This window comes from Lissotriton helveticus, chromosome 5_1 (assembly GCF_964261635.1).
Source record: "Lissotriton helveticus chromosome 5_1, aLisHel1.1, whole genome shotgun sequence".
In the NCBI taxonomy this organism is placed as follows: domain Eukaryota; kingdom Metazoa; phylum Chordata; class Amphibia; order Caudata; family Salamandridae; genus Lissotriton; species Lissotriton helveticus.
In genome coordinates this window covers 1,056,965,535-1,056,992,902 of record NC_136065.1, presented here as the reverse complement: position 1 = coordinate 1,056,992,902, position 27,368 = coordinate 1,056,965,535, and the positions used below count along the sequence as shown (strand labels likewise).

The 27,368-nt window shown below is 42.3% G+C and overlaps 1 protein-coding gene across 9 annotated transcripts in view; it reads right to left on the bottom strand.

The window, feature by feature from the left end:
- Nucleotides 1-27,368, bottom strand: part of LDB1 (LIM domain binding 1) — a 402,291-nt gene that overhangs the window by 21,465 nt on the left and 353,458 nt on the right. For all 9 annotated transcript variants that reach the window (XM_078643610.1, XM_078643604.1, XM_078643603.1 and 6 more), the window contains 3 exons: nt 13,626-13,701; nt 9,678-9,780; nt 9,346-9,518 (listed from right to left, as the gene is read on the bottom strand). In XM_078643610.1, coding sequence (XP_078499736.1) covers nt 9,346-9,518; nt 9,678-9,780; nt 13,626-13,701 — 352 coding nt within the window. The remainder of the gene's footprint in view (nt 1-9,345; nt 9,519-9,677; nt 9,781-13,625; nt 13,702-27,368) is intronic.

Here is a 27,368-nt window from a genome sequence, read left to right as displayed (position 1 = left end):
CCCAATGAAAGAAGAGCATTAGAGAAAGGAACAACTGTGTTGGCTCAAACGGTTTTGCTATAGTAAACTCCATTAAATGGCTGAGCATTGCTTAAAATGAAACATGTTATGCATCTGACAACCACAGTGTTTATGAATGCGGTATATTTTATAAATGGCATACTTACCAGTTATAATTTTGAACTTTTTCTTGATTCACACACTGTGCATTATTCCACCATATAGTGGTAGGGATTTGAATAGCCTTGCAATTACTGGAAATTAAACTTTTGTGTGTTGATAGAGTGATCACATGACAGTTACCTAAACCGGTCACTGGAGACGCCATACCGCCAACGGTTAGCCATTTCGCTGTGCACATTTATGTACCTAGGATTCTATATCTTTACTTCCAGAATTAGATACTCAATTATAGCTACTTGGTAATGAGCACAGAAACAAATTATTTGTGAAAAATGATTTTCACAAATTTCCATGCATTCCTTTTCCATCCCTCTGCCATTTCAGCTCTATTACAGGTAACACACGATGCAGTGGTGCGATTTACATAACGGCAACTTTCATTAGAAACCATAGATGGAAAAATTGACAAGCAATGAAGGACTTGAAGGAGGCTATTTTCAGTGATATAACCCTTAATCAGATAAATAAAATGAGAAATAATGGATAATCCTTTAAGCAAGCCGGCCAGCAGCACCTCAACAGGACTACGAGTGCAGCACTCACTTGCACACTCAAGTTGTTAGCGGATTTCATGCAGATGTACGGAGGAATACAAATAACGTGATGGGTGGAATGCTGGAATTAATCTCGAGGCCGCATCCAAGGTCATCTTTATTTTGCCCACCATGCCACGTCAAACAGGAACAGACCACATGCAAATCATCTTTGGTCATGCTTCAACAGTAGCAGTCCAGCCAGAATTGTCACGGCTAGCATGTAGAACGTAGGCTACCAGAGAAAGGTTTGGCCTGTTTGGGGCTCATCAGTAAGGTGGTTCAGATGAATTCAAGTATTCTATCCATCACTTTGTTGTAGTTGATGCCTCAAGTGCAACGGGTATGCACAGAAGTAGGGCCAGTGCTCACTGTGCCGTAGGGATCAAGCTGCACCCCTACTGAACAAACCAATCTACGGTTACTTGTATTTCAGTTTGACATTGATCGCAACCATGATGACCTAGGTCAGTACTGATTTACATAAGGTGAGCCTCTGTCTAGAGTGGCATGGTGGGTGAAACACGATGAAGTGAAATGCGGCCCATAATCTCCAATAGCTGAGAGTAATTTAAGCATTCCACCTATCACCTAGTTATAGATTGTCGTTCGTTCAGATACAGACCAGTCTCCAAAACACAAATCACAGCAAGACTTCCTAAGATCAGAGATCCAGCTATGGAAGTGGAATTGAACTTCTTACTCAACTGCAAGAAGGTTCCATGGACCGTAATTATTTTACCTGAAGATGCTATAAAATAAGATCTTCTGCAGGACAATTAGAGTGCCATATATCCATCAGATTACAATTAGCATCTTACTGGCATTAGGCCTGTCCGGAAAATTCCGTTCCGCTCGCAAAATTTGGGTAATCACGCGTTCCGCGGAGAACGCGAAATTGCCCAAAATTCTGCGTTCCGTGACTTTGCGCAATGTTTTGCTTGTTCGCGTTCTCAAAATGAGTGTTCGCAAGATATTTCCTCCCCCCTCCACCCCCCCACCCCCCCCGAGATCGCAAACTGTGATTGCAAACAGGAAAAAAAGCATTGTGAAAAAGCAATTCCGCGCGTTTACGGAATTTCTGGTTGTTCGCTGAGATTTTTTTACCATTTTGCAGAAATTTGCATAAGGCGATTACACAAATTCCGCTCACCCCTAACTGGCATATGGCAAGAACCCATCTGAAATAAGGGTTCCTATAATGATGCCTTTAAGCAAGAGCTGGATGAACAATGAAGGCCGAATTCAGAGCGAACGTTAAAAATTATACTAGGATTGGTCCATGTTGCATGCTTTTACATGTCATATTTAACAGTTTGGAAGAAAGACACCGCTTTGAGAACCCACATCGAGATGAACCTTCATAGCCTCTAGATTAGCACAATCCTTACTTGAGAGGGAATTGCTGGGTATAATGTGATCAAAAGACATGTGGAATTAGTTAGAAACAAGAAGCTATTCATCCTGGCCTGGCTTCTCTTCAACTTGCACACACTGCATTCTAGAGGCTTGCAATTCAGCATCTTAAAAATTTGATTAAGTACTCATCCCCAATTGACAAAGCTGAACAGGCATGTAAAAACGACAGTCTTAATATCTAAATAAAGGAATCCTTTACACTCCTACTAAAAACAAACCTTTGGGGTTAAGAAAAAAACTGAATATTACTTTTCTTTTTAAATGGCAGCCTAAAACACCACCAAGCAATAAGGTCTGTTGTTAATGTGACATTGGCTACCACAGGCACTAGATATTCAAAAATAAATGTTTATGCTATAATTAAAGTGCTTTTGGGAATCCAGTTTCCAGACACACCATATCAAACCATTTTCATTCAGAGAAGGTGGTAAGAGCATCATCATGGGGAAGCCCCATCATCCTCCTCCTTTAAAGGTGAAACAGGAATTAAGAAGAAAGATTGATCATAAGGAGTGAAACATACCTTCAAACTCATGGAAACTGTATGCGTATGGATGTTCTTTAATGGAATAACAACAGTATACAAGACCTTGGCATAGAAGAAGCTAGAAAATGGCAAGACCAAAAGACTCGGAAACCTACATGTTTTTGAGAACATGCTTTGATAAAATACATAAAAAGAACATTTGCTCCCTCTTTCTGAGAAACACAACAGAGAGGGATGGGTAGGGTCAAGCTCAAAATATAAAAGACTGAAACAAACAGACTGGGCTTCTCTTCCTCAAATCTTTGACCTCTGGGAACCATCATATATATCAATAACACTTTGCTGATCAAGCAGAAGAGATGCAAAGCTACACACCATATTAGTTATGGGTTGACCAACAATTCCCCTGGGTAGGTTCCAAAGTTCTGTTTCCGAGCCACAGGTTTCATGTTTTTGAGCACAAAACTACAGGACAGTTGATATTAAGGATTTCATGGCACCCTTTAAGATGGATGTCAACTAAGCATATTCTACCTTGAGAACAAACTGTATGGAAAGTGTGCCCAAGACAACGATGGGTGTGAGCTATTAAATGTCACAATTCAACAGTACTACTTTTCCAGTATCATGCATCTAGTTCATACCTGGATCAAAACTCTGATGAAGGGATGTGGCGAAGGCAAGATCATTCCTAGAGAGGTCCTGGACTTTTGAGTTACTGGGAACTTGCCCTGCACTGGCGACCATAAAACAAGGCCAGTAGAGAATATGCCTGCTCACATTAAGAAGTTTGTTTAGCCTAAGAGTTAAACCTAATGTTGGCAAAACTGCTTCTGGTGGCATTGGCCAAGAAAAATGTGGAGGGTGCAAAATCAATTTCTTGCTAGCATTACTTGGAAATAAGTTTCTGGTCTCCTGTTTTCGGGTCACCATCAGTTGAACAACTCTTTTCTAGGAATGGGCCAGCTATGAACCCAACTGGAAATAAGGACACAATGGCATAATCACAAATGCTGTGTATCTAAAAAGAACAACACGAGAACCTTATTTTATTCATCATTGCTTTTTAAAGGACATCAACATGGAATTCAGTGTGCCAAATTCAGGATAGAGAGAAGTGGCGAACCCAATTCAAAGCACCCATGTGAAGGCTGCATAAAAATTTAGTCTTCACCATAGCATATTCCTACTGGTTGACAATTAAGCAGGTCTAGGCTAAACCTAGAAAATATGCATGTACAACATTAAAACCATTTTAGCAAAGAAATAAGAAGATCAAACCTACCAAACTCACCACAACAAGAGAGAAGTTTTTATCAGCTCTGAAAATTGTATGACTATACACATCTCCTCACATTCATTTGATCAGAAGTGATGTCAACAAATGGCATGATTATGGTAAATGTCTGGTGAAACAACGTGTTTCCAGGCTCATTAGGGAAGTTGTCAGAGTGCAATCAGCACTACAAGACGCTTATCTCATTGAAGTATGACACACAGGCTCTGCCTCCATACCTACTGCCCCTGACCCTCCTCTGAATGCCCATCTATTTTAGGGGCACATTATATCCAATATCAGCAGGTTCCAGAGTCTGGCAGGCAGCAGTAAAATAATAGATGCTGAGTCTGAAAGGATACTGGGGCCCAGGAGGAAATTAAAAATTGAAAGAAGGTCATTCTGGAAGCAAACGTGAGAAAGGACAATTGACTTACAGGTTTGTCCCTCTACCTATGCCTGCTATAGAATAGGTCAGTAGGCATCTCATTTTCTAGAGCCATTTTACTGAATGGCTTGGTTTTCTGTGACAATAAAAGGCTAACATAAACCATAGCCTTCTGTGAAAAGACGGCACACTCTCTGATCAATAAGAGGCAGCTATCAGCGTACCTTTAACTGACGTGCGAAAGATTTTCTGTCAAGTGGAATGGTACTGTTGCAGAGTCCATGGGAGGGTGCGTTTACACTCTCAAAGTAAGATGGAATTGCTAATTTATCCTGGCATTAAAATACCTGTATCATGGGGCAAGTTAGTGGTTCTGTTAAGGTTCTTGTTTCAGAGCTACCACGCTGAGGTCTCCATAATGAGAATCCAAACGTACGTCATGGAGGCACCCTCTACCCCACTATACTGCTTGACAACAAGTCTCTCTCTAGCACTTAAAATGACTATTTGTGGAGTTTAGCAAATGATGCAAATGCAAGGTATTACTTACCCCCTAACCAACTGTTAATCCCGTAACCATCTGTACGTAACTAATAAATATATTTCAACCAATGGACCTGTAACAGTTTTGACCGACAAGTGATAATTAGCACGAATCCTTAACTGCAGACCAAACTTAAAATCCGAGGATTATTTTGCTTGGATTCTGTGTGCTAGACGATGAACCCGCATACTTTAACTATGTTGCCAATATGAGCTCTTGATAGGTCGTACTATTGTAAGATTCCCTGCTTGTACAATACCCATATGCATCTCAAAGATGCCATTATCACTTGCTAAACGAGACTTCTGGAGAACTAAATAAAGTGCATGCTCATTGGTCCACATCCTCTGCATACTCTTGTAATCTAGTGTTACACCCGGATGTTTGCAACTTATTTTCCTTCAAAGAAGTTTGAGCCATAAGACCTGCCATAACTCCTTTCTTTTTCCACAATACATCAGCAAACAGTCTGTGCCTCAGATTGTTTTCCACTCAGTGTCCGAGCAGTGTAAGTGAAGTGTAGTGTTGAAGACAGAGTGTGCTGTGTATAATTAAGTAAGAAAAAGTAGAAGATATAGGAAACATATGGGATCATAGCTAGCTTTAGAGGGTGGAGGAAGGGTGCATGTGAATCTTCAGGCCTACACACTACGAATAGATGGTTACAAGGCAACATTCTCCATTCCTAGCATGTGTGGCTTAAGATGCAGATGCTCTTCACAGACTCAAAAGCCGTCCCTCCTCAAAGCGGTGGTTAGCTCACAAGTGATGCAGATGTTTGGAAAAGTGTTCTCGATACCGCCTGCATTACTAGACCTTGTTGATGTGCGAAAATGTCTACACAGCAGTGCTCGGAAAAAGTGTGTGGTGCTGGCCAAGTAGCAGCCTTACAGCTATCCATAAGAGAGATATCCCATTAAAAAGGCTAATGTGCTTTCTTTTTCCATGTAGAATGTGCAGACAAAGATGGTCTAAATACATTAAACTATACACCAAGCAATGCCAGCTTTGAAAATAGCATACCTTTTTTATCAGGGTAGCAAAGGACAGACACACTTCATTGGTCTTTCTGAATTGTTTAGTTCAGTCAATAAAACACACGAGTGGTCCTTTAATGTTCAGACTTTAAATTGCCTTTATAGCTACAGACTCTGGCTGCGTGGAAAAGGTTAATGTGAAAAGAGGAGATAAGCTTGGGTAGAAATTTAGGATTAATATGAAGAACTACCCTATCTTTACTTTCCCGAATGAATGTTTCTTATACTATAAGAGATTGGAGCTCACAGATGCATCCAAGTGAGGTGATTGCTATTAAAAAGGCCACCTTCCATGACCAGGATTGTAAAATCACACGAGTTCGAGGTCCAAACCTATAAGTCATGTGAGTTTCTACACAGGTGAAGGTATCGTATGAGGAAATACATTTTTTTAATCTTCCATGAAAGATTTAGTTACAAGAATCCTGGAAAAATGGATGAATGTTGTCGGTTTTGAAGCTAGCCTGCAACTACAAATGCAGTATCCTCTCTACACAATGGAGGACCCACTGATCTGATGTAACACTTTCATACGGAGGCTGGAAGTGCTCAATTTGTCCCCTGACCAGCATGGGGTGATTGGGAGAAAAGTAATCACTATTCTGTGGCAGACGAGCCCCTTCGCTGAGCCACCCCTACCTATCACCCACCAGTTTCCTCTGTAGGCCACCCCAGGTTGCTGAGTGTTTTAAAAGGTATTGCTGTTGGATACTGCTGATAAGGAGGCCTCTGTCTCGAGCCACTTGTTTGTTACTAACCCTGGTGCATTGCTTGTGAAAAGCAGACTTTGGAGGGGAAGACTGCAGGGCGCCTACTGACTTTGCAATGCCCATCACCGCCCTGTTTTTCACATGCTTCTGATCATAGGGAATCTCTCTATAAAAAGGTACATTAAAGGGGTACTAATGCAACTCTGGCATAAACCTGAAAGGCATGCCTATGAAAAAGGATACTAGGGGTTATATCTCTAGCTATTGTGCCTGCTGCATCAAGGGTATTGCTAACTGTGTTGCCCTCTGTGACCAACTCTTGTCCCCTTTAGCAATGAGCCTCAAGAAGATGCTTTATGAGCTACTATTTTTCTCTCAGACCTGGAGGAAAGCAAAGAGTTGGCAATTCGCCAGTGTGTGGCTGTCCCAAATGCCAACCTTGCAGAATTGATTTGTTTTATTTTTATTTAGCAGGGGTGGGTATACTCAGTGAGTCCAGTATATATGTGAATATAAGCCACATCCTGTGGGGGCAGGCTAATTTTCTTTTCCATAAGGGGCATCACCAACCTAGTCTTAAGAGGGTCCTTAAATGTGTTAAAGTGGATTTGCTTTCTGCCCATGAGCAGGTAACTAACCAGGTGGATGGGAGTGCGAGGGCAAAGGAAGTGGTGGGGTAGGAGATGTGGTAGGTAGTGGTGAAAAGGATGTGGGGCTAGTAGCCACATGTCTGACCCTCTTTGGTGTTGCTGGTGTAAGAGGAGGAGAAAGATTCTTCCTTGAAGGCAAGGCGTCTTTTCTTTGGAGTGTGGAGGGGTCCCGGAGTCAGTGGAGAGGTTGAAGGTCTGGTAGGTGTCTTGCCAATGTCCGGATGAATAAGGAACTTCTTTTGCTACTCATCCAGAAAATCAGCCAGACTTTCAAATATTGATCCCCTGAGGGGCCTGGCCTAAGTGTCCAAGTGAGCCTTGGTGACTTTAGGTGTTGGCTCTTCGGCATCATTCCAGCTCTGAGTGGGGTTTATCGACCGCATTGAATTGGGATGGTGCTGGCTTCAGCTCAGAGTGAGGCTACAGTACAGAGTGAAACTTTTAGGTTCTTGGATGACCAACAGACGAAGCAGGATGGGAATCGGTGCCTTGGGAGGAGCCTTGCTCGAAGCCAAACCGACCTCTGGAGTCTAGGGCGTGCCAGCTGAAGGCGTGGTCCCTGAAGGTTTAGATCTTTGTTGGCTAGGCTCCAAACGTGATGCTGGACTCAAGCAGGAGCTGTGCTCTGCCTCTGTCATTAGTTGCTTAAGACCTTGAGACTAATCTTGGTGCGCTGCAGATGCACGTGGCATGACCCTATTCTTCGGTCCTGTAAGTGGCTCCTGCTGTTGTGCTGGGCAAGAAATAAGAGTCTTCCTCCTTGTGAAGGCCTTTAAGAGGGATTCTTGTGCCTGGCCCAGAGGAATGCAAAAAGCGCCGACCTCTTTGACCTCAGCTCTGGGTATTTCTTAATACCCTAAAATGTTGGGGGAAGCAGATCACTCTTTGCGTTGCATCTTGTAATGCGCCCTGTCTCTCTCTCTCCTATGATTGAGGGTATTTTTGCAACGCAAGGTAAGTCGGGGATCTTTGGACAATTCTCTGTGCTCCAGGGAGAGGCAGAGGTAGAAGACCTTGGGGTGGTCAGGATATGCAATGCTGTCCTAGGTGAATTTTCAATGAAAACCTCCATGGATTTTGAAGTAAAGCAGTGAGTCAAGGCCAAGGTGCAGTGAACTATTTCTAACTCCAAAGGTCGATATAGAAAATATTTATTGATGCAATATCGTTGTTTTCATCACTTGGGTGGAAGAAGCGCTGCATGACACGAAACAGATTTGATAAAGAAATTAATCCAGTCTGAATTCGGAGAATTGTCCCAAACATCTGTGCGAATGAGAGAAAAAAAACAATCGGAGACTGAGCCTGTATGATGATGATAGCTTCTTGAACAAGGGAGGAGTCTTCTAACCAAAACATTTGTGTTGTAAACTTCCGGGTCGAACACTAGACGGCAGAGGAATGCAGAGCATGTGTATCCACAGCCAATGTTTCTTTTAAACAACACATTTGGTATACAAGCTTTTGAGATTTAATGACCGCATGAGGACCTGTGTATACATAACTCGAGGTTCTGTGTATACAAAACATGTAAAAACACATATTGGGCACAAGGAAAGTAATGTGCCTCTCCCTCAACTCCAGAGTTCCCATTATTAAAATACATAAGACCAAACAACTCCATTTATATTAACAGACATTTGTTTGAAAAATGAAAGCAATCTGAAGTGTCTAAAGGCTTTGCATTTTTTTCTTTTAAATGGAGCTCAAATTGTTTAATATTTAAAACAAAAAAAAACACGCAGGAGTTGAGAAAAAACTCCTAATGCTTTGAGAGGAAATTCCAGCAGAACAACAACTAGGGAGCTCCGCGGCACAGTCACAAGAGACACTGACAGAAAATCGAATGTAGCAAATAACGTTTACACTCCCATTTAGTAAGAGCCAGCACTGGAGAAAAATCAACTACCCAATCTTGCTAGCATATGCACTACACAGTATGGATGGGGTGAACTGGAACTAATCCTAGCTTGCTGGCATGCTTCTTTACTTTATCATGTGTACAATCTGTACAAAAATTAACAAATACATTGCACTCTAATGGAGTGCACACCAATAACTGTTTCTTGCAATCTTGTGTAAATTTCAATCATGTATTCTACTCTCTGTTTTGCCTACCTGGGTGAACATGGGTTTGCCGTGCTGTGTGACCATGGTGCACTGATCACAGTCTAGTGAGACAAAGTTATTGTGGAATGACTCCTTCGGATGCTTCAAGACGTAGTACAGCTCTGTGGCTCCTCCTTCAAAGATACTGCGGAAGTAGCGGGGAATAAGCGTCCGCCCAATTGCTGTGGTGGGAGAAAAATTGCAAACAGTGAAGGATTTTATAAGCGGCCCTTATGAAATTCTATTCAGTAAACCACTTTAAAAGAAAACAGAATCAAAAGAAACATGCAGAACATACAACATGTTCCCTCCCAGGGCAAAAGTTTATTGCGTGCACTTACTGTATCTCTTTGGTCCATCTTCCAGACAAAACGTAATGGTCAGCATAGCATCATCCTCAAAAAACTCTGTAGTAAACGCATCCCACCACAAATTGTCACACTCCTGGAACAAAAAAGGTGTTCGTGTTTTAAGCAAAAAGTTGATTTGCACCAAAACACAGTGAACATTAGATTAGATGGAAAACAGAAAGGTGCAGGAGGGAGAGGTGCTTCAGTGGCTAGCTGGCAGTTTTTGGAACTAGGAACCAAGAAAATGCTCCAAGCTTCCCCACTTGACCCCACTGTGCCACCTTGGGCAATTCAGCTTCTGCCTCCGTAATCGGATTACATTTAGGGTGGATAGCAGCGATTCAGTATGTACGGAGAGCTATGTAAGATAATTAGTTCATCTACTACAAGTACGCCATGATGAAATCTGAATGGATATCTCGTAACTGTAAAAAGTGGCAGGACTACTAAAATAATAGCAATAGCATTATATTATAAATTTAATGCAAAAGGATTGAAACATAGTTCAGTACATCTTTAGTAATTTAATTTGCCACGTGACCTAGCTTACAGCTTGGTTGTTCTTTGAGGCATTTCTCTCAGTTAATCAGATGGAGCTTCGTTTCTTGATCTGTGTTTGCAGTTTAGTAAGAGAATCCTAAATATTTGCTGTACACAATGCTTAACTCATGTAGTCCTTTTGACAGCTGGATAGAAATAGAAGAAATGCCCAAATCTCTTTATTAGACTGCTTACAAGAAATACATTTGGGAGACCTCTTGTTTCTCCACTCCTTAGCCATTTGTGGTGTTTTACTCTCATCATTCCTCTTTCAGTTTTATTGAGGGGTGTAAATGCTGCAAGTGGTGTGAAGGATGTACTGCTCTATAGCAACGGGCCTTACCCATACCGGATTTCTTCTATCTAATCGAACACAATTAGTTTACACTTTTCTATCCGCCCTTCACTCCCATTAAGAAACACAGGAGGCAGCCGCCTACAACACACAGCTTCAGACGGTCTCCTTAATGCAGTCCCGGAAACAGACTCTCTTGGACAAAAGGGAACAAGACTCGTTTAGGAATCGCCATGGTAGACTAGTATGGTCTGATGCTGCACTTTATTTTAGAAAATAAAACTCAGAAAGAAAGATCAGCACAGAGCGGTTCGTTCTCTGGTGTGGCGATGAATGATAGGTAAGCACTTCCAAAAACCTGAGGTTCAGTATCAGTAGAGGATATCCATTGAAGGGGGCAGTGAATAAATGGGAAAGATAAACAACCAATACACTCTATCAGGAGCTAAACCAACACAAGTCGAAGTTGGTTTTCCCATTTCATTTGAGAAAGTTAAACCACCAGTGGATGATTCAGGATCTTTCATTGTTGCACTATCTTTAGAAAGTACTTCAAAAAGTTTTCTCAGTCTGTATTTAGGGCAATGCTCAATGGTTTTCATAAATTCCCAAATATACATATTAATCTTAAATTCTTAATGCAACCATTAAATGCAATGTTACATTAAAGACGGACAAAGAGGTCTGACATTTAAAACCTGCACACACATTTATTGGGAAAGTAAAAAACATCAAGCAGATTTAAGGAAAGAGCTTCATTGTGCAGTGCATAGTGAACAGATATGGTATCATGGAGCCGACCGCATTCTTTTTTTTGTTGTTCTCTGGGAGAAAACATTTTGTATAATAAGGTGTAGAAACCCAGGCCTGCGTTCATATATAGCAATAGAAAAAGACCAGAGGAAACACCTTGAAATCAAGCAATCTCTGTTCACGGACAGAGATTATTTGTCCTATCAGAGTATTTAAAATGTCTCAACTGGCTACTTTTACCACTGGCCACTAATCTGTCCTTTATTTATAGGGTTTCTATGCTGAAATGTTCTGCCTTTCTTTTCAATTTCCTCCACCCACGTCGATTTTAATAGGGCACTAACTAACTGCCCAAATTAATGGAAAGGAACCCAAACATTAACAAGCTAAAAAATAAACATGTTTGCAGAATCAACAATGGGATCTTTGCAGAGATTCCTACTCATAACAATCGGTGCTAGGCAAAATTCCTTAGAGTGGAATAAAACAAAGATTGCTGAAAACTACCAGCTTCAATAGACAACCATGTGAAGGGCCACTTAACTTGTCATTTTTTCAACATCTACGAAAATGTACTAAGTTGCCTGTTTAGAAAATAGCTGCAAATTAATACATTGAAAAAAAACAACAACATCCATCTATGAGGTGACCTAATGGAGTTTGGGCAATTAAAATGACAGTCTCTCTGATACAAATAAGGCCACAAAAAATGTATCTTGAGAGGTAGGATTGGGCTCACAGCATCAGAAATAATTGAAAGCTAATGTTGCCCAGGTTTCAACAGAGAGGCACAGGTTGTTAAACATCCCAATCTGATTTTAAAAGTCTACATTTGGCAAGAACTTGCTTCATTGAGTGCAACTGCAGCACAGAGAGAACTTTGACCTACATGTATCATTGTACGTTTAGGTTAGGACTTTGAGACATAAAGAAGTTGAAATCTCATGCATTTGACAATAAAAAGGTTTGAGAACTGTAGAATAAAATTAATTTGTCCTTTAGAGTATGTGTCAATCTACCACTAACTGTGTTCATGGATCTGTCATAATGGCTTCTCTGAACCATTTGTAATTTCCTACACTGATCTTAAAATGACCAAGACTCGTTCGCTGGAAAGGTTGAATCTGAAGTAACCAACTCACTAAACTCAAAGAGCGCTATTAGTAAACGTAGACCGCAGGAGCAATCTATTTATGTGACCAATACTTTGCCAAGCCTCTGAGGGATAATATGGATTGCTTGGAACACAGCGGGAAGTTTGTAAGAAGGTCCCCAAAGTATATTTCCAGAGTCAAAGTGCCAGATAAACAGAGGCCCAGTGTCAAGCAATAATTGTATGCAACCTTGAAACTATGCAACTGCCATGTAAATCAATAGAATTGGTATCTAAAGAGAAACTTGTCCAAAAGCAATAAGAAAAAAAATTAAGAGACCATGCAAATTCCTGATAGTGATGCAACCAAGTAGATTGTTGAGTTCAAGTGGCCTAAACTGCATCCCATGCAGTGCCTTTAATTCGCTGTTGCATACTGCTCTTAATGAGTAGTCATGCAGATATTAAAACCCTTCATGCTGGACTATGTATGGCAAACATAACCACTTGAACTAAAAATAAAGATGGCAGTTCCTCACTAATAAAAATACAAAGTTTCTTGTAAGCCATACTTCATTCGCGGAGTCTCCGTTCTTATACTAATGAACATTGCACAACGTATTGTGCTTGCAAGCAATACAAGTGTATCCACAGCGTCACCATGATCGACAGAAGAATGCTACAGATAGTTACCATAAGTGTACAGATCCTATGGGATATAAGGACTGCGAAGTAAGCTGGTTATAAATAGAATACAATTATCAAGGTTTTACTTCTAACCACTTTAACGTGTGACTACTTTAACTTTTCATAATGGATCTGCCAATTTCTTGGTACCACTTTCTTTGATCTGGAGAGTTCAGGACCCGATAATAGATTGGTAGTAACATGAAGCGTGTGATTCGAGAAACGCTCCGCAGTGTCAGTGTTTGCAAGTGCATGTTACACACACATAAAAGAGACAAAGTAAGCATGCAAAAAATGTTTGGCTGATATTCCTGGTTATTTTTTGAAGAATAAACCCCAAACTCAATAATCTGGTGATCTCCACAATTCAATTAATATTAACAAGTACATTTTACTTTCCATTTTTGTGAGAGCATTTATGTTCTTTATTTTATAAGTATTTCTGCTGGTAGTGTATGTAGCACACAGCAATCTGACCTAAGTGTTATTTTAATGCTCATACAAGGAGATATCAAGAGCACACAATGGGACCTGAAGACCTCAAATGAAACTGTGCAGACAAATGACCTACCTCTGTCCAGTTCTGCAGACGTTTGTTCAACTCAAATATTCTGTAGTCCGTCTGATTCCCATACGGTGTGTGCCGCCTACAAAGCGAAGAAATATGGACCAAAGATAACTATGCAGAAGACATACGCTTGGCCTCTCACTGAAGTGGCAACACATTTTACAAAGCATTTTTTGTTTTCATTGGATGTATTTATAGCAATTACATAACTCTTCCAATGTAAGTAAGTTAAGTATAACATAGTACCATTTATGATAAACCATAACAAAACAATCCTTTATAGCAACAATGCAGATTTAAAACAAAAACTAGACAAGTCATGGATAACATTAGTACCCAGGTGGTTTTAAGCACAAGTTTTTTTCCTCAAACAGAATCAGAGTGGGTGCAGGGAGAACATTAACCAGAAAAGAATTCCAGAGTTTTGGTACAGAGGATGATGCAGAGAGGACGCATGGGTGCGTTATAGACCAGCTAGAAGACCGAAGAGAGATAGTGAGAAGATTGTGAGGTGGCTGTCCGGGGAGCAAGTCTAAATAATAAAACTGAAATGTAAAGGAGGATTTAATTGTGAACAATAGAAGGAGTGGTGTGACAGCAATAACCAAGACCAATTGTTTAAGTACAAGTTGAGGAAAGAACGGAACGAAAAGAAAGAAGAGCATAATTGAAACACCAATACATAAGGAGCAGTTGATGAATTAAGATACAACAAGAATCTGAAATAGGAGTTTCGCAAAAGGAAAGGGGAGTAAAAATTGAAGGTAATGCGGCACACAGGACCATGTTTATTGGAAATAAGGGCAAAGGATTAATGGAAATCCTACACTTGTGCGCCAACAGCATAAAAACCTACAAGAAAGTCAAGTTGCCAGTCTAAAGGGAAGGTGGACTAACACGGATTCAGAAGATTAAAATATTAATGGTAAAGGATAATGGTGAGCACACTTGAGAAACAGAGATGGCTCAATGTTATGGTTGACACCTGGACGTTTTTTTAACCAGAATAACCAGTGTTGTACTATCCAGGACAGTACAAAAATTAGGGAAATCACTTAATGCTGGTATTTTTCCCTTTATCAATAAGTATGTAAAACAGCCAATGAAAGAAGAAATCACTTTAAAACGTGTTCTATGAGTGCATACATGACTATACTATCAACAGATAAAGTAAACAATGACAGAAAATCCTTATTACACAATTAATTCAGACTTTATTTAAATTAGGTTTTAAGTCCCGGCACTAATAGAAACTTAAAAACATGGACAAATGGCTGGTATTGGTCTATGGGAAAGGTGACAACGCTACACAACATTCAAGAGTTGGACCTATCTGAACTTCAAGTTCACAAAGAGGGGGGCGGAGGAGGGGAGATCGTATGATGATCAATAGTACCAGTATCAAAAGCTATATTATGATAAACAGCATTTTCCGGTAATATGAAGTGCTGATTACTTAGAGCGTTCTACAAAGTATCTATATTTCATGACAGAAACCTAAATAAATCGTAAGACTGTAAAAAGGGATTTTAATAAGTGACCCTTTCTAAAATTTGGGAAATGAGGCAAAACAGAGACTGAGGGCTAAAGTAAGATTGAAAAGACGAATCCATAGAATTTTCTGGAATAGGATTAGCCAAAGCATACTTCAACAACAACAAAGAAGATATACTCGAAATAAAAAATAAGTAAGGGAGATTAATAGAAGAGAACTACAACGAGAAAGGCAAAGTATGTGAAGAAGAGGAAGACAGAATAAGATGTGAGGAAGACAGAATAAGATGTGAAATTTCAAAAACGGCCAGAGGTCAAAAATCTAAATAAAGTACTGGTCAGGCAATAATTTAGAATAAGCTAACATTGCAATTATACATAGATGTGACTGAAAAATCACATATTTCCTTCCATGAGAGCTTTTGCAGGAAAGCCACAACTAAATATTTGACACACACACACACACACACACACACACACACACACACACACACACACACACACGTGCCAGAGGTTGCTGCTTCTTTGCTTTTTTGCCGCTGCTGAGTGAGATTTTGTACTCCAGCAGCACCTGTCTCACCGCACACGGACGCGACTGCCCGCGTTGAGGAAATCTCACCAAGTACACTCCTAGCTCCCGAAAATCACACTAGGGACGCCAATTGTCATTCGCTCTTGGCAAGTCATGTGCAATAAAAAAAATTCAAAACTACGCGATTGGCAGTTTTTTTTTTACCAGAACTGAGCAAAACTCTGCGTACTCTGCCCGCAGAGTGGAATGTATCGCCCACCTCTAATACAGATCACAGTCCTCAGTCCTACTTGGGGGACCAAGAAGTAAAAGGACCAAAATGCTGTGCACCTCTTCCAGTGGCACCACTTATTTGGCCCCTTTTTCCAGCAAAGCTTCTGCCTCTAGGATCGAGAAAGGGAGGTGGTCGGGGTCTAGGCTGGAAGGGGAAGGTACTGGGAGACTGCTATCAGTAGGAATATAGGGCATAGCCCTGAAGATCAGTTTGAACATCCAATGAGCCGTCATGCTTGCCTCAGGCTGAACTCAATACCTCCACTGGAATGTGATGCTGTGAGAAAGTGGGGTCAGAAAGGGCTGGATGCAGCAGAGCTAACCGACAACAGTGGGGATTGGATAAGCTGCAGCTGGCGATGCTCACAGGAAACACCCCTGCCTCGAAGTAGTGATGTTTTGCTGTAATAAGTGGATGGGCAAAGGCGGTTTCACTTGCATACAATATTGTACCGCGACGAACAATGGAATGAGTTATAGCCCTGAAGTTGAAACAGTTCAAGGAGTATTCTCTCCAAACTGTGGCTCACCATCAGAGAGCATGAGTTTAGTCTGGACATAGTCCCAAAAATCCAGTGGAAAGCACTCTAGGATACCGAAACAAGGCAACAGCCATACCCACAGTCCAAGAAGCTGTGCTTGTGGAGTTAAAGCCTCACTTCAAGATCTGTTTAGCTCTATCTAGTCCATCACTCAGCAGGTCATAGAATGGCTACCCCATATGATCTGGCAAACTGCTAGTTGCATGTTTCCCCAGGAACTATATAACGGCATAAAAGGCAGGTGACAGCAGCCGTGCACAGAGACAAGCTCCTGGAGATAAAACTCTTGCAACTCAACGATTCAAGCATCTTGCATCGTCTGTTCAGAGAAGCCATATAGAAGGTATTGCAAATCTGCTTAAGAGACTAGGCGTCAACTACCAGACTCTCCAGTGACAGGTGGATGGATAAAAAGTGTAGGTCACGTAGAGCGGGTCTGTGGCATCTAACAATCTGCTTTATAGTAGTAGTAGTAGTAGTAGTAGTAGTAGTATAAATCTTTATTCGGTTAAAATGTAACCATAAAAGATGCACATAATCTGTTTGTTGAGTGCTGGGGCTACAAAGGATTTCTCCCATACTAGGAGAGCCTCATTAACATGAATTCAAATGAATAAAGGGCTTCACAGAAGCTGTGGAGTATTGCAACATTTCCATCAGAACATTAGATTTCAATTCTGTAGATGGCAAGGTCAATTCCAAGAGCTGCACCGCCTGCTGATGAGGAGACCTTCACTGAAGGAAAACCAGGGTGGTATTAAATATTTCCTTCTGGAGAAGTATCTGGCATATTGCAAGTCCAGGTAGAGGCTAGCCATCAGTTTTGTAAGAGGGCAGGAGGTGATCAGCCCGAATCTAAATCGAAAATCTCATTCAGGTGGGTGAACCTGTGGGCACTTGTGAGATGCTCACAATAGGGTTCATCATTGAAATTAGTCTTGACCTCCTTTTCCACAATGATGATACCTTTCACTAACGAGTGGTTGGTGCAGAAGTCTGCTCCGTGGGCAACATCATCAGTTCCGAAATCTGTGCCAAAAAGGCCCAAACAAATGGGAGATGGCACTCTAGCCTGTTTCAACTTAGCCATAGGCAGGAGGGCCAAAGCCCATTGAGGTGTGGGGTCCTAGCCGGCAAGCCTGCTAGAAAAGCCCCCACGTGGAGCGTACCTCAGATGATTGTGGGTAAGTCCTGAATAGATTCAGCGTTGCTAGTTGGCAGGCACCTACCTACACAGAATTAGCAAACAGACTAAATAACTGTTCTCATCTTTGTAGGCATCAGGCAGCTTGAAGGTGTTCGACCAACACTGAAGAGCCTGGAAACAAGGAATAATGTTGAAACTCTAAACAATCCAGGGAATCTGACCCCTTACTCGAGGAGGACACCTTTGTAGGATGGGTCTTAAGTATTTTTGGGGAAGATATCTTAGGAGAACTTTGAGTGTACAGTGACTTGCCTGAGGGAGTCCGCTTACAAGCCTCTTTGCGGGCCTTAGCTAAAAATAGCTTGGCCTCCTACTCCCATCAGATGGCCTTCGGATGCCAGGAGGCACAAGAGTCTCAGACTGCAATGTCATGTCCCCCTCTAAGACCACATCCATCTGACGGGGAGATCCGAAAGGGACACCATCTTGCTCCACTGCCCGCGAGGTTTAAAACTAGAGACCCTTCACTGAGACATTTGGCCTATTCACTGTTCGCAGCTGAGGAATTTGTCAAAGAGACTCAGAGAGGTCCAGAGCACGTTGACAAAGCACAGAAAAAATAAAACTGATGTCAGTGAGCTGGTTGGTGCCTAATATACTCCAGTAATGGCACTTGTGGCTAGAACAGCCGCATGCACCAAACGGCAGTTCGCAGATGATCTCCGACAAAGTGACCCTTCAGAGGACCCGTAGGTCATTGCAGCGCCGGCCCGACGAGGAGCAACTGCCCGATGATGAAGCATGACATCCTTCGGGGTGTGTGAGGGCAACAAGGAATAAGACTAGTTCTTTCCTTTCACTGTTGAGTCGAAGGCCTAGGATCCCTATTTCCTTTCCCTGCCCCTGTCCTTTCTTCTAAGGGAGTGAGCAAAACTCTGCACACCTCCCTATGAACAGTGTCCTGACCTTTGCATATTTAATTAGAACAACGTAGCACCACCTGGGAACACTGGAGAGTCATTGCTGAGCAAAACAATTTCCAGACCAATCTAAGGTCTCTGAAAAGAATGTAAAAGGTGGGTAAACTACGGGCAGGTGTATCCATTAGAATGATTTTATTTTGAAAGTATTTTGATTGGCCTACTCCATTCAAGTTCAATTACTGAAGTAGGAGTACGAGAAACGTAGTAGCTTTGCTCACTGTAATACACAAGAGTAATCCACACCCTGTCGCTTAGTGGGTGCTGAAGAAGATGGCCAAATTCAAACAACCAAGATCCATGACGTCCCAAAACATATGCTCATTGGTGTATTGGAAAAAGGACGAGAAAGTTCATTTAATCAGGGGCCAGCTTACCAACACAATAAAGATAGCATAAAAGTCAATGGATCTATCAGCTTAATTGCAGTATTTTTGTTCAAAATAAAAATTCTGCTAAGAAAATTGTAGCACAAATTGGCAATCCAGTTACAAATAAGTTTGATCAGGAGGCCTAGACTCTTTCACATGACTTTCATAAAGAGAAGTAAGGTCAATACAACCACACATCTCAGCCAACAGCAAGGAGACCTAACCCAATGTAACACCAATCAGTGTTTGTAAACACTCAGTGTTTAACTTGCAAGGTACTTTGTTTCTGTAAGTGTCTGAAGTGTAAAGTCTGGATCGAGACATCATGAAAGGGTTAGGACTGAAAGATATCCACCAGGGTGATTATGGAAACAGTTGCCAATCATTGGTATTCAATCCTTGGCTGTCTCATTACTGCCGATAAAGGTGGAAACACATGCCATGCCATAGATAGGTCCTTGTAAAATGAACCCTTGCCCATTAGATGGAAACATATGCACACCAAGTACAGAATAAGATGCTAAGCAATATACATTTTTTAAACAGCATCCTAGATCAGACCTCAATAGTCCTAGTATCGTTTACTCTAGAGCTACTTTGGCTGTGGCCGAAAACAGGAGGACTAACAACTTTGGGGAGCTCTAGAACAATTGCTGCAAGCATTGAAATCAGTCAAAATAACTTCATTTTTTCCTCACTGTTGTTCTACTTATCTGATCCCAGATATCAAATGCAAGGGATAGCTTGAGGCTGGGTGCTATGGTGATAAACGGGCAGGGGTTCCCAGGAGAGTGTGCAAGATTAGCAACATGTTTAGCAAACTAGGATTTAGAAAACAGAATCAATGTATCAAATCTGAAGCACACCAAGCCATCGCACAGTATGCGCCCTAAGTGCAGTTCTTATTGACTTTTCTGGTGGTTGCATTTCATCGCAGACCAGGTGCTAAGCCTGACAGCTGATCTCCACAGGGCATGCCCTCAGGTATAGGGCTGGCAGTGAGTCATTGTTTCGCTAAGACGAGAACCTGGTTGTTTTCCATCAGGCTCACTATGAGAGTGACAGCCAGAGCCAGGCTTAACGTTCTAGTGTATCCTTTGCATTTTCCACAGTTTGTAAATGAAGACTAGTGCACAGTTCCCAGCAGGAGATCAACAATTGTTCTCTAGATTTGCCTAATGCCGAAGCTTTCTAGGAGCATTCTGTGCGCTCTGCTACTGGTGCAAGAGATTTCACTATCTTTTCATTAGTAGGCTTGACTGGGTTTTATGTAGTACATCAAGTTACAATGTTTACCGCTTTGTCTGAAACCTCTGATCAAGCTTCAGTCCATCTTGGGCAACGAGTTCCCTGAAAGCAGCAATTGTGTTCTCCCATTTTAGCTCAAGTCAATGGCCGATGGCTTCTCCACGTATCACAAGTGATCTTATATTCCCATGTACTGCAGACATGATGGGTTTCACCACTGCACGGTTCCTACATTCGTAAGTAAAACCTGTTGATCTCTCATGAGGTGTACATCACCGCTTCAACGTTTTTCCTAAGCTTAGCAGTCTGTACACACTGATGGGCCTCTGCTTTGCAGTAGTGAGCTTCCTTCACCTTAGAAGGCCCTCCCGTCTAGTTCTCAGTCTATGTACCCCTCCACTCCTAGCCACAAATTTCCAATTTGTTAGTAGAGTTGGTTAGGAATCTACTGAGCATTTAGGATTTTGGCTACTCTATAATGTGGTGTCACCTCTATTTTTATTTAGTGATCTATTCGAACACTAGGACTCCTCTAACTTGATGCCCTGCCCCCATTAAAGCAGATGCTTCTATGCGTGCCTTGAAGCTACAACAGTATAAGTTGTGCATATCGGTTTATTTACTGCTATATTCTAAATGCGGACTACAAGACAAGGTCGAGCCTTCAGCACTTGTCAACAGAATAAACATACCCTATTGTTAGGTAGATTGTGCCAGACCACTGTTGAATAGGGCTTCGAAAGATACTCTAGAAACTATTAAATAGCACACTGTTCCCAGACAGGCTTTTCTGTCCCACTTAAGTTTCCAAGCAGGCTGGTCTTTACAATACACCTTAGAATTCACTTTTACTGGACTCAATACTTTTGTAGTTCGTGGTTAAATTGTGTTCTAGTGTTCTAGCTTATTAAGGCCAATGGGAAACTATGGGCAAAGAATTCGCATGCTAGAGTGACAGATAGCATTGAGATTAGTAATGAAGCAGCAAAGCACACAATGTGGGACTGCAACCTATAGGCATCTGTTTACAGGTACAGAGATGCCAGCAAGTGATGAAGAGACTGAAGGCAAACATGAAATTGGATGATGCAAAGGGGGTTAGATAACAAAACCTTGTTGTCAGACAAAAAAACGGTCTAGTCATAGAATATCAACACTCTCTCACACCAAGGGGTTATTTATTTGTAACAAAACATTATTTAAAAAACATCAATGTAGGTGACAAAATGTGCTCAGTGCTCTCAGTCATGATACACCTGTCAACGTGTGTATCTAAAAACAAGAAGGGCGTGGACCATTGATTTTTAAAAACATGATCTGTGAATACAGTCAACGTTTAGATCCATTAGGAAGATAGCAGAATAATCGGCAGGACTCACAGTTATAGAGCCCAAAAGTCAGCTAAAATGCACAAAAATAAACAAGAGACAGATATAGTAAGGAATATAAGTTACAACCTGGTAAAAAAAACTCACATATGGAACAGGCAATGAAAAAAAAAGTATGTGGAATACGTGTATAAAAAAAGAAAGAAAAGGGGAATTGGCAAGATAGAATGTAAACATGGCTCAATTCAGGACTAATGAAGAACAAGTTACTTACTTTCAATAAGGAATATGCTACTTACCAGTATGCATCTGTTCTTGGCATGTAGGGCTGCTGACATTCATATCTTGTGCATAGATCGCCGCCTAGTGTTGGGTCCGGATAATTGCACTTTGTTGTCCTGGAAGAGTCTTCGAAGTATCACGAGATAGGTGACTCCTCCCCTGGACTACAGTGCGCATGGGCATCTTCTCCATCCTCAGATTGTTTTTCGTCATTGTGGCAAAGATGGAGTATAGTAAGTAAGAGATGGCCATGCAAAAGTGAATCCTGCAGCTGCAACAGGCACCGGGGAGGAGGGTGGGCGATATGAATGTCAGCAGCCCTATATGCCAAGAACAGATGCATACTGGTAAGTAGCATATTCCGTTCGAGGCATGTGGGCTGCTGAATTCATATCTTGTGCATAGACTGTATAGCAGTATCTCCTCTAGCGGTGGTCACCTGTACCAGCTGCAGCAGTCTGAAAAAGAGTTTTAAGGACAGCCTGGCCTACCGCAGCTTGCTGCTTTGATTGCACGTCTACACAATAGTGTTTAATCAAAGTGTGTATGGTAGACCATGTAGCTGCCCTACATATGTCTTCAAGGGGAATATTCCCTATGAAAGCCATGGATGCCCCCATTTTACGCGTAGAGTGCGCTTTTGGGGGAACTGTTAGCGTGCGTTTAGCTTTTTGATAACATATGTGGATGCATTTAACTATCCATCTGGCTATTCTTGATGTTGAGATGGGATTACCTTTATGTTGTGGTGAAAAAGCAACAAACAGTTGCTTTGTTTCCCTAAATGATTTAGTCCTGTCCACATAATATAGCAGAACTCTCCTTACATCTAATGTGTGTAGGGCTCTTTCAGCCACTGACTGTGGGTTTTGAAAGAAAACTGGCAATTCTATGGATTGGTTGATATGGAAAGTGGATATGACTTTTGGCATGAACTTAGGGTTAGTTCGAAGTACTACCTTATTAGCATGTATTTGCATAAAAGGTTTGTGGATGGTTAGTGCCTGTAGCTCACTTACTCGCCTGAGGGAGGTAATGGCAATTAGAAATGCCACCTTCCATGTTAGAAATTGTAATTCACATGAGTGGAGTGGTTCGAAAGGAGGTCCCATAAGTCTGGTAAGTACTATATTTAAGTTCCAGACTGGTGAAGGTGGGTGCTTTGGAGGTATTATCCTTTTAAGACCTTCCATAAAAGCTTTGACTGGTGGTACCCTAAACAGAGACAGGTTTTGTCTGTTCTGGAGATATGCTGCTATAGCAGCAAGATGTAGTCTTATAGAAGAGTATGCTAGATTGCATCTTTGAAGGTACAAGAGGTAACAGATAATGTTTTGGATGGAAGCATCTAATGGATTGATTTGGTTATTATTGCAATAAATTACAAATCGTTTCCATTTAGCTGCATAGCATGCTCTAGTAGTTGGCCGTCTTGCCTCCTTGATAATGTTCATGCAATCAGGAGGTAAGTTAAGGTATCCGAACTCTAAGACCTCAGGAGCCAGATCGCTAGGTTCATCTGATTGGGATCTGGGTGCCTGATTTCTCCATGGTTCTGAGTTAAAAGATGGGGCGCGAGGCGCAGTCTTTGGTGGGGAACTACTGAGTGTTCCAGGAACGTTGTGTACCATGGTTGTCTTGCCCATGTGGGAGCAACCATGATCATTGTGAGTGACTGCTGACGTAGTTTGCGAGCCACTAGCAGAATCAGTGGAGCTGGTGGAAAAGCGTATGCAAATCTGCCTGACCAGTTCATCCATATCGCATTGCCTTGTGACCGTGGATGTGGGAACCTGGCGGCAAAGTACTGGCATTTTGAGTTTTCGTTTGTGGCAAACAGATCTATCTCTGGCTGCCCCCATTTTTGGAAGAATGGTTGTAGAACTTGAGGGTGGATCTCCCATTCGTGTAGCTGTTGACTGTGTCTGCTTAGCAGATCCGCTACTTGATTGTCTTTTCCTGGCAGGTGTTCTGCTAGGAGAATTTTTTTGGGGGGGAATTGCCCATTTCCATATGTTCTGTGCTAAGTGGGACAGTAGTGGAGAGTGTGTCCCTCCTTGTTTCTGAATGTAGTACATGGCTGTCATGTCCGTCCGTTCAACACAGCCTTGTTGCACAGGTAGTTTTGGAATGCTTTTAGTGCCAGAAATATTGCCAGCAACTCTAGTTGGTTGATATGCAGTCTCCTTTGTTTGATTGTCCAGAGCCCTTGGACTGTGTATTGTAGTAAATGGGCTCCCCAACCTGTCAGTAATGCGTCCGCTGTTAGTACTACTTGTGGAACCGGCTCTTGGAACAGTCGCCCTTTGGAAAGGTTTTGTGGGTTCCACCACTGCAGAGAGTTGTAAGCGTGACTGTCCACCAACACTAGGTATTTTAATTGCCCTGGAGCTTGGTTCTACTGCCGTGCTAGGCATTCCTGTAAGTGGACATATTTGAAGTCTGGCATGGGGGACAATGAATATACAGGAGGCCATCATGCCTATTAGTTGCATGAATACTCGAGCTGGCAAAGAGTGTTGTGGCTGAAATGTCTGAATGAGAGTCTGGATGTTGGCTATCCTTGATTGATTTGGATATGCTTTTGCTAGAGAGGTATTTATTGTAGCCCCCAGATATTGTTGTATGTGGGAGGGTTGTAGATGTGATTTTGGGTAGTTCATGGAAAAACCCAGGCTGTGTAGCAGCTGTAGTGTTTGAGACGTATGGCTTGCGCACTGCTGGTACGAGTTTGCCTTTATGAGCCAACCGTCAAGGTATAGAAGCACATGGATGTGTTGCAGTCTGAGGTGTGCAGCTACTACCGCTAAACATTTTGTGAACACTCTTGGGGCTGTGGTTACCCCGAAGGGGAGAACCTTGAATTGATAATGTTGACCTTATATTGTGAGCCTGAGGTATTTCCTGTGAGCTAGAGGAAAAGGTATGTGAAAATATGCGTCCTTGAAGTCTAATGTTGCTAGGAAGTCGCCTTGCTGGAGTAATGGGAGTACTTGTTGCAGAGTGATCATATGGAAGTGCTCTGAGAGTATGCATTGATTTAGAGGTCTGAGGTCTAATATTGGTCTGAGGGACCCGTCCTTTTTGGGAATCAGGAATTATAGCGAGTATAATCCTGTTCCTTGGTGTTGAAAAGGGACTGGTTCTATGGCTCCCTTTTCTAGCATGGACTGGACCTCTTGTTGTAGCAGTGTGATGTGTTCTTTGGACATAGGACGTTGTCTGGGAGGTATGTTGGGTGGAGTAGAAGTGAGTTCCAGGCAATAACCATACTGGATAATTTGTCTCACCCACCTGTCTGTGGTAATTGCATTCCAGACTGGTAGGAACTGTTTGTTTGACTCTGCCTCCGACTGGTGTTAAATGGTCTGGAGGGAGTGTGATGAAGTCACTGTTTGGTGGCAGTGGAGGCTCTGGTGTTATTGCCGCCACGTCCTCTGCCCTTGTTATTATTGCCCCTGTAACCTCCCCTGTTGGAGCCCTTATTGAAGGAGCTTTGAGTGTTGCTTTTGTATGCAGAGGAAGTCTGTGAAGTGTTGCCTCTTGCGGCGCCTCTGTAGGAGGACCGACGAAAGGAACCTCTATGTTGTTGAAACTGCAGTGCGCCCATAGATTTTGCAGTTTCAGTATCTTTCTTCATTTTGTCTAAAATGGTATCTACTGCAGGACCAAACAGGAAGTCTTGATTAACTGGTTGGTTAAGGATGGTGGATTGCACCTCGTTCTTAAAACTAGAGATGCGTAGCCACGCGTGTCTGCGTAGTAACACACTAGTGTTAACTGACCTGGCTGCTGTGTCGGCTGCGTCTAGTGCACATTTAATGGAAGCATTAGTTATAAATTTGCCTTCCTGTATGAGGTCACTAGCTTGAGCTTTGAAAGGTACTGGCAGGTTTTGCAGTAAACCTTCAAGCTGGTCGTAGTGTGCTTTATCATAGCGAGCTAGGAGAGCCTGTGTGTTTGTGATCCTCCATGAATTAGCAGCTTATGAGGCCACTCTTTTGCCGGAGGCCTCCAATATTTTAGACTCTTTGTCAGGAGGTGGAGCGTCTCCTGTTTGCGAGTTGGCTCTTTTGCCAGCGTTTCCTACTACCAGTGAGTCTAGAGGCAATTGTGATTTAATGCAAGTAGGGTCTGTAGGGGCCGCCTTATATTTTTTCTCAACCCTGGGATTGAGCCCCCGTGCCCTGGCTGGATCCTTGAATAGGTCTGGCGCGTGTTTTAGTTCCCCTTTTAGCATAGGAAGTGTCCTGACCTTTTTCTCGGAAGTTGGAAAAGTGTCGAATAGAAAATCTTCTACTGGGTCAGTGTGCATGTCGACCTTCTGGTATTTTGCTGCCCTATGTAGCAGTTGGTTAAACACAATGGTGTCGTCAGTATGCGACGGCTTAGTAGGGCATGGGGAGGTGTCAGGGATGGGTTGTGTGTCATATGGATCATTTTGATCATCCCATGTGTCATCCTGAGCCTGTGGATCCTCTGGGTCATTAAAATCTTCCTGAGGATCTTCCCCCATGTTATCCTCATCATTGTATTCTGAGTGTGTAGGAGAGTAGGGCACAAAAGGCATATTAGGACAGAAAGGAGGAGGAGTAAAAGGCCTAGAGGGAGATGTCCCGAAGTCCTTTTTAGGGCTCGGGGCGGAGCTCCGAGATCCTAATGTTAAAAAAAAAAAAAAAAAAATAAGGTTCTTTAGGGCTTCGGGAAAGACACATTCCTTAGTTTTTTCTTATCTGAATGTTGATTGGTCGTGGCGGTGCTGTTTTTGTAGTAGTCATTAGGCGGCCATGTTGTCATTTTCTCGGCGGTTTAGCGCACGGCCGTCCATAAATATCAATTAGGAGCTGTCAGGGAGGTGCTGTAATGGAATCCAGATGCTGTGTGCGCGTTCACCATTCTGCAGTGCGTGTTGGTGGGCGCGCGCCATGCATTATTTTGTTGCTCCTTTCATCTCAGGTTTACTCGGCTAATTTCAATGTTTGAATAGCTGAAATGCTTTTACCGAAATTTCAAATGTTTGTTTGGAATAAAAGGTTTACAGTTTTCAGCTAGCTTGCACCTCCTTGTTTGAACACGGAATAACACGGAATGTAAAGCGAGTTTGTTTTAGAGCACTGATAGCCCTGTGAGGTGATACTTCAGGGTCGACGTGGTGGGTGCTTCGGGCTGGTTTGGTAGTGCAGAGTGGTAGTGCAGAGTGGTAGTGCAGAGTGGTAGTGCAGAGTGGTAGTGCAGAGTGCAGAGTGGTAGTGCAGAGTGCAGAGTGGTAGTGCAGAGTGCAGAGTGGTAGTGCAGAGTGCAGAGTGGTACTGCAGAGTGCAGAGTGGTACTGCAGAGTGCAGAGTGGTACTGCAGAGTGCAGAGTGGTAGTGCAGAGTGCAGAGTGGTAGTGCAGAGTGGTAGTTCAGAGTGGTAGTGCAGAGTGGTAGTGCAGAGTGGTAGTGCAGAGTGGTAGTGCAGAGTGGTAGTGCAGAGTGGTAGTGCAGAGTGGTAGTGCAGAGTGGTAGTGCAGAGTGGTAGTGCAGAGTGCAGAGTGGTAGTGCAGAGTG